Consider the following 21,439-nt stretch of genomic DNA (forward strand, 5'->3'; position numbering starts at 1 on the left):
ATGTAGGAATTCTCCTTACTTAGCATAAGGTGATTTTTAATAATGTAGCAAAGAAAATGTAGGGAAACAACCTTACTTTTTGTACTGTTATGGGGAGAATAAAGATACCACTTGGCTGTATGCATAAATTTGTTTACTAAGTTGGTTGATTTCCTGTAATGGGTATTAAAAATGACTTTTCTGGTACAGAAAACATGTGGCATCAAGGTATTATTATGAGGCTATGCTGCCTGCTAATGTTGAATATTTTGTGTGATTTTTTTTTTTTTTTAAGAAAATTTCCTTATTCAGATTCAATAATCTTATGGTTAAGTGAGCCATAGACCAAATATTTAGGATTTATGTTGATACAAATGAAAGAAAAACACAACACAAGCATTTGGTAATTAAGAAAACCAGAATGTCAATGTTAGAAATTTGATCATAGTCTTGTACTCTGGAGATCTTATCTCAAATCAGTGGCTTTTAAGATCTTTTGTTTTCTGTAGTGAAGCAGAATAGTGAAAATGTTTTTATAGAAAGTTATGAAGAAAAAAGTATGTATTAATTTGCTTTGGGTCATTCTAATCTCTTTGGTAAATTCATAATTAGGAAGGCCTTTTAAAGACTGTGTTCTAGTCTCACAGGTACACAGCTACTCCATATCTGGTGAATCTAAATTCATATGTGAGGAGGTTATGTTTTTTTAAAGCATATTATTTACACAATTCACTGGAATGGCTCCTTTGGAAGTTGGGTGGCTCTCTTATGTAATTACGTACTTAGTAACCCTGCGCTACACAGCAGTAGAAATTCAAGTAAGAATAATTTACTGCTTATGCATAGTTATTAGAATTTTAAAGCATTTGTTTGTTCAAAATTCTAGTTTATCAGAGTGTTATATTTGAGTAATTGCATACTTAATAAATAATAATGAATAAAATTTATTTCAGAAAGCAGCCAGATTTGAATCCTAATAGTTCTAAATAAGCATCAGAGCTGCTTTCTTCTCTTCCCCTTCACCGAATTGTTTAAAGGAATTTCCATCCCTTTAGGCCACATTTTGTGGTGAAACTAATAATTTCTTTTTTAAAAAATCCATATTTAGATGTGTTGCAATGGACTTAATAATAGAATTTTTTAGAATTTTGTTGCTGCAAGGTATCGGTAGAAATATTTTAATCTACTCCATTTTACCAGTGGAGACGCTGAGGCACATGGAAGTTAAGTGAACTGCTCAAGATCTTAGAATTGGTTTGATGATGCATCTGCACCTTCTTCTGGATTAATGTCTTAATTCCTCAATTAGTGTCACACCTGTTCTCAGTTGTTATGATGATTCAACAGTTCACTTCACCAGGGATTTCTCGAACACTTCGGTTGGACTCGCAGTGGACTTGGTATCCAAAGACTATAAGAATAGTGTGAGTTTATATGGGCTGGCAATAATGATATCAAGCTAGTAATACTTTACATTTAAATTCTGATTTATGTAGTGTTTTTCAGTGTTTATAAATGTTTAAAAGTGGCTAAGCACTTAAATCTAAATTTTCTACTAGATTATAATCTCCTTTAAGGCAGGGATTCACTTTTCATAACGATCCAGTTTCATTTTAGAAGGCTTAAATTTGAAAAACATTATTTTTTGAGCACTGATGGCATTGCTGGAATAACTGTAGCTTCCCATGGTGTTTACTCTGGGGGTAATACTCATTTTAGAGTTAGATTTTTGTCTTCATTGAATACTTTTGATTTCCAGTAACAAGTTGTCTCATTTCGTCCTTAAGCAGGAAGGAGGATCTATTTTAAGGGTACAGAGATAGCTCACAGAAATAAAGGGGAAGATGTAAGGCACAATAAGGATATGGAGCCAGTATTGAAACACTTTTAGGGCTCAAGGCAGCCACCTTGTATTCCTGGGATAAACTTCACTTGGTCATGATGTTTAGTCCTTTTTATATGTTGCTGGATTTTATTTGCTAGTATTTTGTTTAGGACTTTTGCCTATATATTCATGAGAAATTTGTTGTTTCGTTGCTAAGTCGAGTCTAGCTCTTTGCGACCCATGGACTGTAGCCCTCCAGGCTCCTCTGTCCATGAGATTTCCCAGGCAAGAGCACTGGAGTGGGTTGCCATTTCCTTCTCCAGGGAATCTTCCTGACCCAGGGATGGAACTCCAGTCTTGTGCATTGGCAGGCAGATTCTTTGCTGCTAAGCACCAGGGAAACCCTTCCTGGAAAATACTGGTCTGCTAATAGCCATTCTTTTACTGAATCTATACAATGAGTTAAAATTTTTATTATTTTCAGTTCTTATATTTCCATTTGGTTCTTCTTTATATGTATTATTTTTTTGCTGATACTTTCTGTCTTTCCATTTCTTTCTAGTGTTTGCAGTGAGTTGTTGAAACATTTTTATACTATTTAAAGTCTTTGTCTTTAAAGGTAATTCAACAACTGTGTCATTTATTATTGGCATCTGTTGATGTGCATTGAGATCCTCCACACTCTTCTTTGTATGCCTAGTAATTTTGGGGTTGTATCTTGGACATTTTTAATATTAAAAAATATTAATTAAATTAATTATTTAAATCCTAATATTGATATTTTTGTTTTATCAGACTCTCAACCCTGTTGAGTTCAGCCTACTAGTTCAGATAGCCATATGAAGGGTTGTGAGTTCAATCTCTCTTCCATTTTTCAAGCTTTGGCACTGTTCTTGAAGTCTGTTCCATGGATGTGCCACTCAGTGGCCAGTCTGGGATCTGGATGATAGTCTGTCTTGCAGTTCATTTCTTAGAGTCTGTGGCTTGCTGCTTTAGTCACATGGCCGTGTATGTGCAGCTTGCAGGTGAGCACAGGAGTTCATACAGCACTTTATGGGCTTGTTTTTCTGAGCTGCCCCCTCTCCATTATCGCCCTGGTACTGTCTAGTTCTCTGGGATTTCCTTTTTCAGTCCTCCTGCCAGTAAGCTGGGGCTTTATTTAAGCTTCTCTACCTGAACATGTTACTGGATCTGAACCTAACTGATGAGGATAGAGGTGGTTGGGGCAGGGAGCTGTGAGGTTTTTTCCCTCAGTCTTTTAGGATCAAAACTCCTCTGATCAAAAAGAGTTTGCTTAACTCAGAACTTTAGGCTACTCTGGGACCCTGCTTCTCCTGTGGTTTTCATCATCATAGTGCTTGGAGAGACCAGAACTTTAAAGAAAGAAGAATAGAAGATTTCCACTATTCCCCCCTTGTATTAGGATAACACTTCTATACTTACTGGACCAGACCTAGAGTGCTTCTCCTGGGTCTTTCTTTGTCTACACTAATAATAACCTACTTTTGGTTTTCAGAACGCGATCTAAGCTCATGGATACTGGAGAAATAAAATTTCTTTAAGGAAAATTCGTTGTTGAGATCAGTGCTTGATGAAGTCATCTTCCCCAGTCTGCCTACTCCTGTTCACTTTTCAAGGAGTCCTCAAATAGCTGCACTATCCATTCTGTCCATTTTTAGTAGTTAAATTCAGTGGGAGATAAGAGGAAAGAGTGTGCTTTTTCCATCTTCCTAGAACCTGGACATGAGTTGAAATTTGAGTTGAAGGTAAATGGAGTCATGGAAGAAATAGCTGACCATAGAAATGTTGCTATTGACACCATTGATAAACTCTAGATATGCAGCCAGAGGAACGTAGTGAAAGTGGACTTATCAACATACATGAGGAAGGTAGTTGTGCCAAAAAAGATGAAGATGTCCTAGGAGAAAAACTTCACATGAAGGGCAAAGAAGTTTACATTAAAGGAACTTTCAGACGTATTTCACAACATTAAAAGTGCAAAGGATAAAACGGATCCAAACTTCGCGTGACAGGCATAGAAAAGATGCTTGCTTTGTATGTTTGTAGAAATTCTTGAATTCTGTGGCATGATGATTTTCATCAGTTTTTGAAAATTTTTAATATTTCTTTAAGGTTGCTTTTGCCTCATTTTTTCTTTTTCCTTCTAGGAGTCCAAACACGTGTATGTTTACTCTGTCACTTATATCTCTGACCTTATTTTTGTTATTTTTCTGTCCTTTATCTCTGCTTTAACCCTGTGATTTTCTACTGACCTATCTTCCTGTTCACTAATTTTCACTTACTTTGTTTCTAATCTGCTCTGCTGCTGCTAAGTCACTTCCAGTCGTGTCTGACTTTGTGCGACCCCATAGACGGCAGCCCACCAGGATCCCCTGTCCCTGGGATTCTCCAGGCAAGAACACTGGAGTGGATTGCCATTTCCTTCTCCAATGCATGAAAGTGAAAAGTGAAAGTGAAGTCGCTCAGTCGGGTCCAACCCTTAGCGTCCCCATGGACTGCAGCCTACCAGGCTCCTCTGTCAATGGGATTTTCCAGGCAAGAGTACTGGAGTGGGGTGCCATTGCCTTCTCCAGTCTGCTCTAAACCAATGTAAATAATTCTTTTATAAAAAAACATTTATTTACTTGGCTCCTCTGGGTTCTTAGTTGTGGCATGTGGGATCTTTAGTTGCGGCATGGAGTATCTGCTTCCCCAACCAGAGATCAGACCTGGGCCCCCTGCACTGGGGAGCACAGGGGTACCTTAGCTACTGGACCACCAGAGAAGTCCCCAGAACATTTTCATCTTACAGAATTGAAACTCTATGCTCATTAAATAACAACACCCTCCCACTTCCACCCCCCACTGGCAACCACCATTCTTTTTGAATTTGATTACTACACTTGAGTTATTTCTGGTTTTTTGGCTGTTTGGGTCTTTGCCCCACCCTCCTGTTTGGGGGACATTTTATCTTTTTTACTAGAATTCTTAGTTATTTTTATTGAATGCTAGACATTTTGAGAATCATACAGAATTTAGATGATATCTTCCTTCAGAGAGGGTTTAATATTCTTTTCATGGGCATATCCCTTTGATTCAACTGAAGCGGGTCTGTTTCTGCTGCCCTTCCTTGGTATTGACTGAAAGCCTAATTTTTTTGTTGTTTAACCAGGGCACCTTGTCCTTGATGGGGTTTGTATTCCAATTTTTGGCTCCTTAGCACCATGAGATTGCCAAAATGTGCTTTCAACTTGGTTTTTCGGTATCTGGCTCTTTGCATTGCAAACCCTAGGAGTCAGCAAATGCCTCAAGGGGAATTGCGCGTCAGGTTAACCACATTTTTCTCCTGCTCAAAATGTGGGCCTCTAAAGTCTTGGCTGCATTTGCTGTTTTCTGATGCTGTCAAATCATTTTCTCTATTGTATTCAGGTTTTTAAAATTTTATTTATTAATGTATTTATGTAGCTTTTATAGTTGTCTTTTTCTGCATGGAATTTAGTCTGGCAATTACCACATCATTGTCAAAGGCAAAAATCCCAATATATATTTTCATTAATTTTTTCATATTATTTTAAGCATTCTCAAAGCTTAAGGAAAAGTTGGAAGTAAAATGCAAATATCATTTTTTCCATAGGTTGTTTGAGAGTGAGATACTGACATGACGTCTAATCATTCCTAAATTCTTTGATTTGTTTCTTATAAACAAGCACATCTTCCTGTCAGTTCATTTCAGTTGAGTTGCTCAGCATGTCCAACTCTTTGCAACCCCTTGGACTGCAGCATGCCAGGCTTCCCTGTCCATTGCCAACTCCCTGAGTTTACTCAAACTCATGTCCATTGAGTCAGTGATGCCATCTAACCATCTCACCCTCTGTCGTCCCCTTCTCCTCTTGCCTTCAGTCTTTCCCAGCATCAAGGTTTTTTCAAATGAGTCCGCTCTTCACATCAGGTGGCCAAAGTACTGGAGTTTCAGCTTCAGCATCAGTCCTTCCAATGAATATTCAGAATATATTTAGGATGGACTGGTTGGATCTCCATGCTGTCCAAGGGACTCTCAAGAGTCTTCTCCAACACCACAGTTCAAAAAGCATCAATTCTTCCACACTCACCTTTCTTTATGGTCCAGCTCTCACCTCCATACATCACTACTGGAAAAACCAGAGCTTTGACTAGACGGACCTTTGTTGGCAAAGTAATTAATGTCTCTGCTTTTTAATATGCTATCCAGGTTGGTCGCAGCTTTCCTTTCAAGGAGCAAGCGTCTTTTAACTTTGTGGCTGCAGTCACCATCTGCAGTGATTTTGGAGCCCAATAGAATAAAGTCTCCCACTTTTTCCATTGTTTCCCCCATTTAATTGCCTGAAGTGATGGGACCGGATGCCGTGATCTTAGTTTTCTGAATGTTGAGTTTTAAGGCAACTTTTTCACTTTCCTCTTTCACTTTCACCAAGAAGTTACTTAGTTCTTTGCTTTTTGCCATAAGGGTGGTGTCATCTGCATATCTGAGTTATTGATAGGCAATCTTGATTCCAGGTTGTGCTTCATCCACCCAGCATTTCACATGATGTACTCTGCATATAGGTTAAATCAGCAGGGTGACAGTATGCAGCCTTGACATACTCTTTTCACGATTTGGAACCAGTCTGTTGTTCCATGTCCAGTTCCAACTGTTGCTTCTTGACCTGCATACAGATTTCTCACGAGGCAAATCAGGTCGTCTGGTATTCCCATCTCTTAAAGAGTTTTCCAGTTTGTTGTGATCCACACAGTCAAAGGCTTTGGCGTAGTCAATAAAGCAGAAGTAGATGTTTTTCTGGAACTCTGTTGCTTTTTCGATGATCCAACAGATGTTAGCAATTTGATCTCTGGTTCTTCTGCCTTTCTAAATCTAGTAATAACCATAAAAATAAGGAAATTAGTATTGATATATGACTGCCAGCTAATCCACAGACTCCAGGTTTTTCTGTCAATTCCAATAAATGACCTTTTATACATGCGGATCTAGTCCAGAATGATATGTTGCATTTAGTTATCATGTCTTCTTTAGTCTCCTTCAGAAGGGGACAATTCTTTAGTCTTTCCTTGACTTCCCTAACATTGACATTCTTGAGGATTACAGGACAGTTATTTTGTAGATTATTTTTCAATTTTGGTTTTTCTGATGTTTTCTTATAATTAGATATAGGCTGTATATCACTGGCAGAAATATCACAGAGGTGATGCTGTGTTCTTATTGCAGTCTATCAGGTGATACATTATTTTAATTTGTTTCATTATCAGTAACATAATTATCACTTGATTAAGATGTTTTTCTACTGTAAAATTACTGTTTTCCCTTTTGAAATAAGTATTATATGGGAAAATATTTTGAGACCATTTAAGTATCATATTCCACATCACACTCTTCAGTTTATTTTTTATATTACTAATTTGGATTTCTGTTTTATTCAGTATGTTATTATATTAGTTTGCAGCCATGAAATTAAAAGATGCTTACTCCTTGGAAGGAAAGTTATGACCAACCTAGATAGCATATTCAAAAGCAGAGACATTACTTTGCCGACTAGGGTCCATCTAGTCAAGGCTATGGTTTTTCCAGTAGTCATGTATGGATGTGAGAGTTGGACTGTGAAGAAGGCTGAGCGCCAAAGAATTGATGCTTTTAAACTGTGGTGTTGGAGAAGACTGTTAAGAGTCCGTTGGACTGCAAGGAGATCCAACCAGTCCATTCTAAAGGAGATCAACCCTGGGATTTCTTTGGAAGGAATGATGCCGAAGCTGAAGCTCCAGTACTTTGGCTACCTCATGCGAAGAGTTGACTCATTGGAGAAGACTTTGATGCTGGGAGGGATTGGGGGCAGGAGGAGAAGGGGACGACAGAGGATGAGATGGCTGGATGGCATCACTGACTCAATGGACGCTAGTCTGAGTGAACTCTGGGAGATGGTGATGGACAGGGAAGCCTAGCGTGCTGCGATTCATGGGGTCACAAAGAGTCGGACACGACTGAGCAACTGAACTGAACTGAAATTACTGCAAATTTGGTGGCATAGAGCACATGTTTATTATCACACAGTTTCTTTGGTTCGGTAGTCTGGGTATGCCTGATCTGGGTCTTCCACTTTAAGATCCCTTACAAGACTATAATGAAGGTATCGGCCACGGCTGAGGTCTTGTTTGAAGGTTTGACTGGGGAAAGAGCCACTTCAAGTTTACATGGTTTTTGGCAGAATTTCTTTCCTCGGGAGTTACTAGAGAGACTGGTGGCTCAGAGGTTAAAGCGTCTGCCTCTAATGCGGGAGACCTGGGTTCAATCCCTGGGTCGGGAAGATCCCCTGGAGAAGGAAATGGCAACCCACTCCAGGATTCTTGCCTGGAGAATCCCATGGACGGGGAGCCTGGTGGGCTACAGTCCATGGGTTTGCAAAGAGTCGGACACGACTGAGCAACTTCACTAACTTCAGTTCCTAGCTGGCTGTTGACTGGAGGCCACCCTCAGTTCCTTGCCATGTGAACCTCTCCAGTGTGACTACTTGCTTCATCAAAGTATGCAAGCCAAGATAACAGTGGAGTCTGTTAGCAAGAGACAGGTTGCAGTCTTATATAATCTAGATGCAAGGTAGTAGGCTATTCCGCACTCAAGGAGACAGGATTACTTAGAAGTTTCATGAATATCAGGAGGTAGGAATCATTGAGAGGCATGTTGTAATACTGGTATTACCTGCCAGTATTATAATCCATTATCGTCATTATTCTGATGTTCAGTTTGTCCTGGAGTTAGCCTGTGAGAGCCTTTGCACTGGCCCCTGTATCATCTTGCCATGTCTCCATCTTTCTTTGAGTACCACAATAAGGTACTCTGCGCTTATCTTAAACTTTTCCTGCCCAAGTCCTGGAATTAGCCATTGTTCCACGGAGCTCTGATTCTTTTTAGTGGAGGGTGATATTTAGAATCACTAAATGTGTGTGTGTGAGATCAGTGTACTCATTACTATTAAGGTGTTACTGTTACTGTACCCTCTCATTTGATAGAGCCAGGGGGTATGTTTGTAGGTATATGTATATGTATATACATATATCACTTAACCTAGAATTGTCTCTGTCTCTGATACAAAGCTTTGGATTCACAGCATCTAGTTCAGCAGCATAGAATTCACTCTAGCTTTCTTCATTTCTGTATCTGTAACTCTTCTCTGATGAGAAGTTTGGGTTATTATCCTTAATATTTGTTCTTTTTATCCTTATTATCCTTAATATTTGCTCTACCCCCTTCATTCAATGAATCTTCCCATATAACTCATCTCCCATTGCTGACATAGCTCTGTCTCCATTTCTCACCCAGTACTCTGTATGGATGCTTTCCCCAACCTTTTGGAATCTATTTGCACTGGACTGCCCTTTCCACCCTTTCTCCCCATTGAGTCTGAAACTGTGTGCTGGGCCACTATCCCTCTACTCTGTGAATGTCTTCTTCTCTCTGCTTTGGAAACTCTTACTGCCCTGCCCTTCCCTGTCATGTGGACACGTCATCATCCTGCTCACTGCCACTTCAGTCCCCCATGTAGAAGCTCTCCTCACTCAACTAGAGCTATAGAACTCCATGACAGGGCTGTCTCTTGTAAAGTTTTTTTCCCTCATTCTACTTGGACTATGAAACTCTATTACCCCTCAGGGACACCTCTCTCACACGCACTTGGACTCCAAAAACCTGTATTGGGCCATTGTTGCCATTTAATTTATACCACTCAGTTTGATGCCCACTTGGCTTGTACTCACTTAATAACTGTCAAAATGAGTTTTTCAGGTAGGAAAGGAGTTGAGGGGTCAATTCAGTTCAGTTCAGTTCAGTTGCTCAGTCATGTCTGACTCTTTGCAACCCCGTGAATCGCAGCACGCCAGGTCTCCCTGTCCATCACCAACTCCTGGAGTTCACTCAGACTCATGTCCATTGAGTCCATGATGCCATCCAGCCATCTCATCCTCGGTCATCTCCTTCTCCTCCTGCCCCCAATCCCTCCCAACATCAGAGTCTTTAAGAGGAATCATTTTATTTTTTAAATTAAAAAATTCTCACTAGTATTTTTACAACAAATGCTTTCAACCTAGTGGATTAGAATTTATGCAGAAGCCAGTGATACTGCATTTGTGTAGCACTTACAGCTTTCTACCCATGCCATATTTTCACTCACATGTAAGAGGTTTGTTTTCATGTTATATTTATGATTTCTGACCTTACCTACTCCATTCCCAGCCCAATACCCCAGAACCTACGGAGCATTTTTAGTTTATGTGTGTCTATCAGTGCTACCATCATTCTTCTAGTCATTCCTTTGAAATCTTGGGGCTTATTTCTGACTTACCTTTCTTCGTTCCTTTCATTAGTCATTAAGTCCTGTTGATCTTCCGCTTTATGTACTTCTCTTGGGCCACCACATTGTTAATTACCATGGCCTCTTGGGTGGGATTCCTTTTCTTTAGTTTCTAAGTCCAGTGCCCCTAAACCCACCTTTGGCTCTGTATTTCTTAATAAATGAGATAACTTCATGTCTGACTTTCTAAATGCCATTTTTGTGTGGCATCCTCCTAGTAGTCAAGAGTATCTAGCTTTGAATCCTATATTTACCACTTGTGTGATACCCATTCACTTTCAGTAATTTATTTAACCTCTCTGGATCTTACTTGCTGACCAGATTGTCTTACAGGTGAGTAAGATGATAAATTATGAAAGAGATTTATCCAACACACATACCTTCCAGCCTGGTAAGATCAATCTCAGTAAAGTAACCAGTGTTATTTTACCTGTATTCTCACTGTTCTATAAGCAAAAACTGTTTCCTTACTTCTCTCTTTATGATAGGTAGCTTTTGCTGATCTCTTGACATTAAGAGTACTTTTATTGAGCATCTACTCTGATCAGATGCTGGAGAGTAAAAAAAAAAAAAAAAAAGACATGACTCCTATCTAAGAAATACAGTCTGATAGAGGAGGCAAATGTAATAAATTTACATATAGAAACAGTGGAAACAGTGTCAGACTTTATTTTTTGGGGCTCCAAAATCACTGCAGATGGTGATTACAGCCATGAAATTAAAAGACGCTTACTCCTTGGAAGGAAAGTTATGATCAACCTAGATAGTGTATTCAAAAGCAGAGACGTTACTTTGCCAACAAAAGTCCGTCTAGTCAAGGCTGTGGTTTTTCCAGTGGTCATGTATGGATGTGAGAGTTGGACTGTGAAGAAAGCTGAGCGCCAAAGAATTGATGCTTTTGAACTGTGATGTTGGAGAAGACTGTTGAGAGTCCCTTGGACTGCAAGGAGATCCAACCAGTCCATTCTAAAGGAGATCAGTCCTGGGTGTTCTTTGGAAGGAATGATGCTAAAGCTGAAACTCCAGTACTTGGGCCACCTCATGCGAAGAGTTGACTCACTGGAAAAGACTCATGCTCGGGCAGGAGGAGAAGGGGACGACAGAGGACGAGCTGGCTGGATGGCATCACCGACTCAATGGACGTGAGTCTGAGTGAACTCCAGGAGTTGGTGATGGACAGGGAGGCCTGGCATGCTGCGATTCATGGGGTCGCAAAGAGTCGAACACTACTGAGCGACTGAACTGAACTAGTTCTACAAAAAAATGAAAGCCTGTGTCTGAACTTTTCTAAAAATTAGAACTTTAAATTTATATAGCAGCAATTGTGTGACACAATTTAGTACATTATTGTATTTTTCCTTGTAGTTACTATTTGTGAAATTATTGATTCCATGATCTACACTTCTTAATGTCTTCTCAGAACATTTTGAAATGCAAGTGGCATTCGTGGAATCCTGTTCTTGGTAATGATGCACTTTATATTTTTTCTTTTGTACTTGAAGTTTTAGCTCCCTTATTTTAATTTTACCAAAACCTTGTGCATTAAGAGTAGGCAGATATGATTATCATATGTGACACTTTGGTGAGTGAACTAAATTGGGATTCTTAAGAGGCAGGTTAATGAATTTGTATAGGTAGAGACTGAATATATTACATGATCTATGGAATACTGTAGTTCTCTTGGCCTGAATTTTTTAGTTGATATAGTTGTGAAAAGGGAATTCTTCTATTCCATGGCTTAAGGATACATAAACTCTCAATGCAGCAATCTTTTTATTGTTGATTATTATAGCTTCTATTACTCCTAGAAGTTGACCAACAGGGACCTGAGTTTAAGGGATTTTGTCATTCAGTTTTCATATAGTAAATGCTAAGGCCAGCCCTTTGCCTGCAGGGTGTTCTATCAGTAAAGAGAAACTGTGGCTTTTTCCAGGCAGCCAAATAAGGGGAAGAGTCAAGATTTTCAGTGTTCTCTGTGAAAATGAGTTTGTGCTGTTGAACCTGATGGACCTTAGATACTTCCTTGTCAAAGCACTGCAGGCCCCTTGTTGCAGCATTTCAATCTCTTTTTCTTTGATTTTTCTTGATTCTTTCAAGTAGTAGAAAACATGTTTTAGGCATTTAAAAAAATACTGTGTATGTTTTTTAAAAGCTGGTAAACTCAGTTGAGTAACAGACTTCAGTTGTAATAAATTATTGTAGTTTTCAACCTTATTTTGAGGGTTGCAGTGGAGAGCCATTTGGAGTGAGGTTAAGTAGGAAGTGAGCTGAAGAAATAAACCTGTGCTATGTAGGGCTAGGTTTGTGTTAGAGGGAGGCCCATGTGTGATCCAAACTTCATTGTAACTTTTGAGATTGCAAAGGAGAAATACTTAAGGAATAGGTCATTCACAAGTTCTTTAACAGATAATGGAAGTTAAATATTTAAAAGTGAGAATATAGTTGCTAGATTGCAGTTTAGTTTGGAACCTACTTTTATTAAAAAATTGTTTTAAGTGTAGAAGGAAAGTCTTAGGATTTTCCATATTAGTTTGCAAGGAGAAACAAACTTTTACTGCCTCAACTTTAAGTAGAAAACTTAGGTGGGTTTTGGGCATTTTAAGGAGGATTATTTGTTCATTGTTGAAGGACAGAGAAAGTCATACATTTTTGTCAGAAAACTGACCAATCAGGATGACCCTGAAATGTGTAGACTACATAAAGAATGGTAACCACAGTGGCACCCTTTCCCACTCTGTTGCTTATTGCCTAAATTTTTTGATTTCCTTTTTCATTTAGAAAATGCTGCTAAATGTGAAGATAGAAGGGAAAGAGGTAGAGTTAGAAATTATAGCCTATTCCATTAATTTTGTAATTATATCTTTTTTCCTCAGTGTTTTAAAGTGGCATTTACCAGTATGGGTAAGATTAATTGTTACAATACAAACCAATTTGAAAATTGGTTTTTAAATTGAGCTATAATATATAAAATCTTATGGTAATGTGCAGATCAGACTATATTCAAGTGTGGTTATCATACCCACACCAATTGTCTTGTAATAATCGGGAATGCATCCTCTGTGTGGTGTTTGCAATTTAATGCTATTTTAGAAATCACACCAGTATATCTAGTGACTTTCCTGTGTGTATGTGGCTTATTATTGATTATAGTTTTATTTGGGAATTTTAGTTTAGGGAGGTGGGGTAAAGCTCTTTAAGATTCTTAGTTTTTAGGAGTTCTGATGGACGATAGGAATGAATGAATGAGGAGAAGGGCATTAGAATGAGTAACAGAAAGGACAGTTGGATAATGATTAACCAAGTACATACTGCAAAAATAATGCAGAACCTCATATAAAATGAAGGAGACAAAACATTCAAAAGAGGAATGCCTTAAAAGCTTACCAGGGAGCAGTCATAAATATAAATAAAAATGTATATTTTAATTAAAAAGTGGAGATCATGCACTTAGTTATTGCCAGAAGTATATGAGCCATCTACCTCTTCTGAAGGGAAGTCAGAAAAGTGACAGGCTGTTTTTCAGTGCCTACTCCGTTTTCTTTCACTGTTTTCATTTTTCCTGTTAAAAATTCTCACTTTATTTCTCTTTTCTCAAATTCAGTCCCTTCAGCGTGAACATTGTTCTACCCAGGATACACAGAACTTTTAACCACTTGATTAATAATATAGGTTGTCTCATTAACAGTGAGAGAAAGTCACTACCAATGAATTTCTTTTCCATTAAAGATTTTAAATATAGAAGAATTTATGCTTGAGAGACTTATTACCAGAATATAAAGTATTTTTGTTTCTTTTGTTCATTGTTCTGTCCCTAGTGCCTAGGACAGTGGCCAGCACAAGGAAGATACTCAACAAGTACTTGTCAGATAAATGACCAAAACATTAGATTTAGAAACTTTTAACGTCATCTTCTTAACAAAAATTATTTTGGCTAAGAATTTGGTGCTTCCAGTATAGAGTCATATTATGAGTAGAACAGTGGTTCTCAAGGGGAAAGAAACTTTTTTTTAAAATCCTGCTCTTCCTTGTTCTCTTCTCCCTGCTGCCTTCTCACAAAATGAGAATATCTGCTACTGAGAACCACTGGATGAGACTGAAATTAAATAATTCTTAGGAGCTCCTGCTCAGTCATGCCTGACTCTGCAGCCCCATGGACTGTAGCTTGCCAGGCTCTTCTGTCTATAGAAATTTCCAGGCAAGATTACTGGAGCAAGTTACCATTTCCTACTAAAGGGAATCTTCCCGACCCAGGGATCAAACTGAGTCTCTTGCATCTCCTGCATTGGCAGGTGGATTCTTTACCACTAGTGCCACCTGGAAAGCCCCCAAATTCTTAGGAGACAAGTAAATGGTAGATGCAGGCAGGCACATGCATGGTCAGGGTGAAAGGAAGAAGGAAATTACAAGTTCAAAAGTATGGGGGTGAGATGTATATTTGATCAAAATATCAAGGTAATTCATTAGAGTTCCAGGGCCAACTGGAAGGACAGAGAGGGTGAGTTGATGTAGGCAGTGGGGAAAGGTCGGATTAATAGAGTGCTTGAATTTCTAGGGAGCCTTGTGAATTATTGACAAGAGTGACACGATCACAAAGTGAAGACAATTCTGTTTAGCTGCTGTTTGTAAAATGGATTATAGTTTGAGGTGAAGAAACATTGGAAACAAAAAAATTAGGTGATTGTTGTAGTAGTTCAGAGCAGTTTAGCTGTTTTGGTTGTTAAGTTATCCAGTGATGCCTTTAGTAGATACCTGTTTTTGAAGTCTGATGCCTCCACTTCATGGTCTAGAGGTGGATAGAGGCAAGAAGAGTTCTGAACTGAAAAGCAGGAGGCCAGGATTCTAGTTCTTACTTCTCTACTTTCTAAATTCTATGATCATGGATAAATACTTAATTTCTCTTGGGCATCAATCACCTGAACTAAAAAATAAGAAAATAATGATCTGAAAGCTGGAGTCTAAACCAGTTTTTGAAGTCCTTTCCAGTATACCATCCTTGTATCAGTTATAAATAGTGAACAATGAATACCATATTTTGTTTCCTTAATATTTCCTCAACTAAAGTGTTTTAAGAAGAAAGAAGTCCCATGATGATAATAAATAGTTCAAAGCTTATAATTTAAAGTTTAGTATTATGTGCACTGACTGTTATGCTTTAAAATGTTTTTCTGTTTTTATATGTGCTATGATCAGGTATTTAGTTTTTTAGTATTACTAGACTGTAATAGCACCCAAGTTGATGGACAAAGATTCAGCCTGGGATACATTTAGGGAAATCTAAAGATTGTAAAAATTTTTCTAAAAGATACAGTGTTTATCTTCTAAAAGATACAGAAGCAGTACCACTAATCTAATACTGTTTAATTAGTAATACTAGAACTCATAATTTCTACCTTTTTTTGTTTGTTTTGAATATATTGTATGTATATTTACACTTACACAATATTTGTTTATCTATTTACAAGGTTTTAGGACCAGCAGCTTTTTGGAGTCCTCTTTTTCTGTCCCTGTCTCTCCTTGCTTTGTTGTTGTTTTCCCTTCTGTTTGGATTGTTTCTTGCCTCCTCCCGCCATCCCCCACATCCCCCTAAATCCATCTGGAAAGATAAAGAGGCAGCTGCTATGGTAACTTATGCATTTTGGTTAATGAATAGCAGACTAACAAGATATATAAAACGTATGCAAATTGTGTGGCGTTAGTTGCTGTCAAACTGTAGGGATATAATACTTTTTCTTTTCCTTCTTCCCACCTTCTTAAAATCCTTTTAACTTTCCTGTGATATTTTGTTTTCTAATTTACCGTTTCTAGTGTTGAAGTGGTACTATGAATGATTTCTTTTTTCTGCTTAGTCTGCACAATATTTCACTTTTGTGGTGAGTTTATGGGAGATGAGTTAAGGTGCGTAGAGAAAAGAATTGATTAATTGAAATAAAAAGTAGATTTCCTTTAGTTTCATACACAGAAGAACAGGAATAAATTTTTAAATTAAATATTTTGCTTTTTGACCTATAACTTTTTTTTTCTTCCTTTTTTGGGCACTAGTGCTCCTTTTGAGTTTCCATCTGGGGTTAGAACTAGTAAATAGTATGTTTCTTGAAGATGTTTCTATCATAAAGGCAAGCTGCAACTGGAATATTGTATTTAGCCAAGCTTTGAGAATTCTTGTAATCTGTGCCATCCTGTCTCATGCTGTCCCATCTCATAGTTGTCCTCTCTCTGCAGTGCTCTATGCCCAGGTCTCTGTGGCTGGGCTGCTCCAGCCTGGCGGACAGCATGCCTTCGCTGCGATGCCTGTATAACCCAGGGACTGGCGCACTCACAGCTTTCCAGGTACTTTCTCTGTCTCTGTGGGTTATTTGTGGGCATTAGTATATGTGTGTTAATTCATTAGTGTGTCTCTCCTTTCCCATCCTTTACTTAAGTTCGCTTTTCTCCTTCATATCGCCTGTATTTCACATCACTCAGTTCTGCTTTAATTTTTAATGTAGTCAGACTGATATACTCTTGAGACATTTTTGTTATGATTGGTTTGCCAAAATTGACAGAGCACAAGTTGATTTGTTGGTTTTCATGTTTAGTAGAAGTATGATAGTGAGTTTTAAAGTAATCTCAATAAATAGCATTCAGTATGTAACATTTGCTCTGGACCTACATAAAACCAATTAATATAATCAATCAATTAATTGCAACCCGTTGCCTGGGCACTTTCTTATGTTTTTCTTATGATTACTAAAAACATAAAGTGCTCAATTCAGAGTGTCTCCTGGCTACTATACTATACATTATTTATGTGTGGGTATATGTTTATGTATCTATATGTGTGTATTTTACATATATAAGAACTGTGTTTATTTATATCCTGATTAATAAGTCTAGTTTCAAGGTGGAAAGGCCTTCATGACCTTTGAGTATAGTATTCAGCTTGAGACAGTCCAGCTGGTCTTGCTTGGATCATCAGATCCTAGTTCCCTTTGGCCTTTCTTTGAGGCCACTAGGACAGTTCCAGGATGTGAGAGAAAACTATAGAAGGAAAGAGGAAAACTTGTAGAGAAATACGTAAGACAGAGCTTGATGCCCATTCTTTACAAATTAGGGTATGATACATGGTGATTTTCTTGGTAGAAATGTCATTTATCTACCTTAGGTATTTGGAATTTGTATCTAGCATTTGGGCTTCCTTGGTAGCTCAGATGATAAAGAATCTGCCTGCAATGCAGGAGATCCTGGTTTGATTCCTGGGTTGAGATGATCCCCTGGAGAAGGGAATGGTTACCTACTCCAGTATTCTTGCCTGCAGAATTCCATGGACAGAGGAGCCTAGTGGGCTACAGTCCATGGGCTTGCAATGAGTCAGACACAATTGAGCAACTAACATTTACTTAGTAATATGTAACAAATTAGTGATTTAAATTTGTTTTTAACTTATGTAGCTCATATTCTATTACTAATTTCGAAGACAAGTTGTAAGTATCAAAATGCTTATGACTGAGTCTTAGTTAAAGGTTGGAGAACTTAAGTAGTCTACATTCCTGACCGGTGCTAACAGTTACTTACCTTTAATGATACTATTTTAGTGATGTTACTGATATTTGTTTGTCCTTTGCAAAATATAATATATTAAACTTCCTTTGTCTTATGAGATACAATATGATGCTGTGCAGGCTTTAAAATTAGTTATATCAGGACTTATCTACTGTTTGTCACTAGTGGTATGATCTTAAGCAAGTCATTTCACTCTAAGTTCATCTATAAATGGAGACTATAGTTAGGGCATGCAGTAAATAGTTGCTGTTTTTATTATCCTCATCTTCATCATCATTAACATTATTGCTCTTAATGTTAGAAAATATATCCTGAGTATCAATTTATTTCAAATATCTTTTTTTTTTTTTTTTTTTTACTATATATCATATTGATGAAGTTTCAGCTCTCAAGAAACTCATATGCTAACCTGTTTTTTTTTTTAACCTTTTTGGAGTTGCAGTGAGTTTCACCAGAGTGCAGTCTGAGAGAACAGTCCCTATAAGACTGTTGTCACTTCAGATACCAGTTGTAAGGACACCTCCCCCTCTGCTCCTCTCCTCAGATTTGATAATTCACTAGAAAGGACTCAACAGAACTCACTGAAAGCTATTATATTCAAGGTTTAGTACAAGGAAGAGATACAGGTTAAAATTAGCCAAAAAAGGGACATACAGAACAGAATCTGGAGGGAACCAGATCTTCTACCATCTTGGATATAGTTAGTTCTAATCAGTTTTTGTCATGTCCTAATATCTGTCTTTCTTTTAAAGGCTGTGTCCTGCCCCCCCCCTTCCTTCTTGTTTCACTTAGAACAGGGTCTGGCAGATTAATGGGTTCTATATTATCAGAAACATGCCCAAAGGACTAGGTTTGGAAACTTTCAGCAAATACTGTTTCACCTTGCTATATAACATTATACTGTGAAATGAAATCTTTGTTTTCATGCCTTAACCAAATTCTGTATCATAGCAAAGCCTGCTCTGGGTTTAGGTATTGATGAAAAACTTTGCTTTCCCCAGTATTGCTATAAGTATGAATGTTTATTTTTCTTTTCTTATCTTCAGAGAAATCATTAAGTTTTATGTAGTAAAAATGGAAAAAAATGGGGTTATCTGCTGGCATTCTGTTCAATGGTTTTTTTCTGTCAGGTTCATTATACACAGGTGCTCCAAATTGCTGATTGACTAATTGGCAGATATAGACTTTAGTTTTTCCTGTTTTCACTACTAGAACTATAACAGTCTTAGTACATTTGCATTTTTCTGGTTTGGGTTTTACCTTATTTGCTTATTTAGATTTTTATTTATGTAAAAATTACATGCAGTAAAATGTACACATCTTGTGTGCTCTTAGATGAATTTGCTAACTATAAACATTTGTGTAACCTCACTTTCAAAATATAGAGCACTTCTATAATCTGAGAAAATTCCTTTGTACCCTCTTCCAGTTAGTACCCATGAAGTGAAAGTGTTAGTTGCTCAGTTGTGTCTGATTCTTTGTGACCCCATGGACTATAGCCTGCCAGGCTCCTCAGTCCCTGGATTAGCCATTCCTGTCTCCAGGGGTCTTCCTGACCCACGGATCGAACCCACGCCTCCTGCATTGCAGGCAGATTGTTTACCATCTGAGCCACCTACACTTGTGTAACTTCACTCTTCAGTAATCTGAAAAAATTCCTTTGTACCTCCTTCCAGTTATTATCCATATCCCAATTATTCTTCTGATTTGCCACCAAAGATTAGTTTTGCCTGTACTTAAGCCTCATATAAATGTAGTCATATAGTGTACATTTTTTATATCTGTTCTGTTTTGATCAGCATAATGTTTTTGAGATTTATGCATTTTGTTATGTTTATCTGTAACTTATTCTTTTTTTATTGCTAAATAAATTCCATTGTACTAACATACCACAGTTTTTCCATTCATCTATTGGTAGACATTTGGATTATTCCCATTTTTGTCTACTATGGCTAAAGCTATGGTATACAGTTTGTGCATCTTTTTGTGGACATGGGTATTTATTTCTCTTGGCTTAGTACCTAAGAGTGGAATTGCTTGGGTCGTAGAGTATTTTTAACTTTAAGAGATATATTTCAAGTAATTCTTCAAAGTGGTTGCCCAGTAGGAATAATCATTTCTACTCATGTTGCCAAACATCTTTGAGGAGGTGACTTAGTAATAGCTTTATGACATTTTTTTCTTTGAAATTATTGCATTCCTTTAGCAAATTTGATGCACCTTCAAAATCAAAATTCTTTGACAATATAAAAGGAAGAGCTGTTGCTTAATTTGTTGGATTATCCTCAGTAATTCAGATGGAAATGGCAACATTGGGATGGTTTGATTATTGACTTTTCCAATCCACACATTTCAAATTAGTACAAAGAAGATGCTCTAAATATTGTTTAAATACAGTAGATTCTTTGAGGACTTGTTTATAGTTTGAACATATTTTCATTTTCATCATTTTGCTTTGTCCTGGAAAGTCTATAGGTAATTAAGAGGATTTTTGTTGATTAACAGTGGGTGTATTTTGTGGAATTATTTGTTTGTCCTCAGCACCTGGTAGTCTTATAATCAGTACTATTAAATGAGACTGAGCAATAGCAAGTGTTTAAAAATAGCTGAGTAATTTGGATCCTTTATTTTCTTTAGACATGAAGGAAGAGAAATTCTGACAATAATAATTTAGCTAGATTTATATGACCTTAGAATGTTTTTGGTGTTACGTATAGCTAGTAATTTTAAGGAATTTTTGAGCTTGAACCATGTAATATTTTAATATTAATCTAGTGTCCATTGTCAAAGGTTGAAATTGTTGAGAGTTGACTTTAAAAGAGATAATGTAATGTGTTTTACTGTTTAAGAATACTTAGATGTCAGGGAACTATATTCAGTATCCTGTGAGAAGCCATAATGGAAAAGAATATATATATATATGCATGCATAACTGAGTCACTTTTCTGTATAGCAGAAATTAACACAACATTGTAAATCAATTATTCTTTAGTAAAGTTAAAAAGAAAAATACTTGAAGTCTACTAAATCTTACCATCTATTATGTGAAATGTTAACATGGAAGAATGCTAGGGAGGTTAAGCATTATTCAGAGTGTAGGTATATATACATATGGAAGATTTATTTTACATTTGAGGTTTTAGAGGAATATGGATTATCACACTGAATGTAAATGAGCACACATTTTTTTTTAACAAAACATTACCATAGGAAAATTACCCCATGTCAAAAATGTTCACTTATCAAATCATAACTGATGCCCCCCATTATATATAAATCATCTCAGTAGTGTACAATTTCTGTTTAATAAAAAGTTCAGTTCCTTTTGAACACTCCCAAAGACATTCTATGGTATCATCACCCTGATACCAAAACCACACAGAGTATCAAAAAAGAAAATTACAGGCCAGTATCTTTGATGACCATAGACACAAAAATTCTCAACAGAATATTAGGAAGCCAAATCCAACAGTGCATAAAACCACAACCAAGTTGGATTCATCCCAGGGTCATAAGGATGGTTCAGCATACACTGATCAATCAGTGGATATATCACATCAACAAAAGAAAGGATAGAAACCACATGATCATCTCAATAGACACAGAAAAATTTGCCTTTGATAAATCACATCCATTCAGATAAAAACTCTAGTGAAAATTGGTAGAGAGAGAACATGTCTCAACATAATAAAAGCCATTTATGACAAATCCACAGCCAGTATAATAC

General features: G+C 37.3%; 1 protein-coding gene across 4 annotated transcripts in view; it reads left to right on the top strand.

Annotated features, from left to right (window-relative positions):
• Positions 1-21,439, top strand: part of BTRC (beta-transducin repeat containing E3 ubiquitin protein ligase) — a 183,004-nt gene that overhangs the window by 45,432 nt on the left and 116,133 nt on the right. For 2 of the 4 annotated variants that reach the window (XM_040254223.1, XM_040254222.1), the window contains exon 2: positions 16,393-16,500. The exons of the other annotated variants lie outside the window; for them this stretch is intronic. In XM_040254223.1, the coding sequence (XP_040110157.1) occupies positions 16,393-16,500 (108 nt within the window). The remainder of the gene's footprint in view (positions 1-16,392; positions 16,501-21,439) is intronic. 4 annotated transcript variants of the gene reach the window in all.

This window comes from Oryx dammah, unplaced genomic scaffold (assembly GCF_014754425.2).
Source record: "Oryx dammah isolate SB20612 unplaced genomic scaffold, SCBI_Odam_1.1 HiC_scaffold_14, whole genome shotgun sequence".
In the NCBI taxonomy this organism is placed as follows: Eukaryota; Metazoa; Chordata; class Mammalia; order Artiodactyla; family Bovidae; genus Oryx; species Oryx dammah.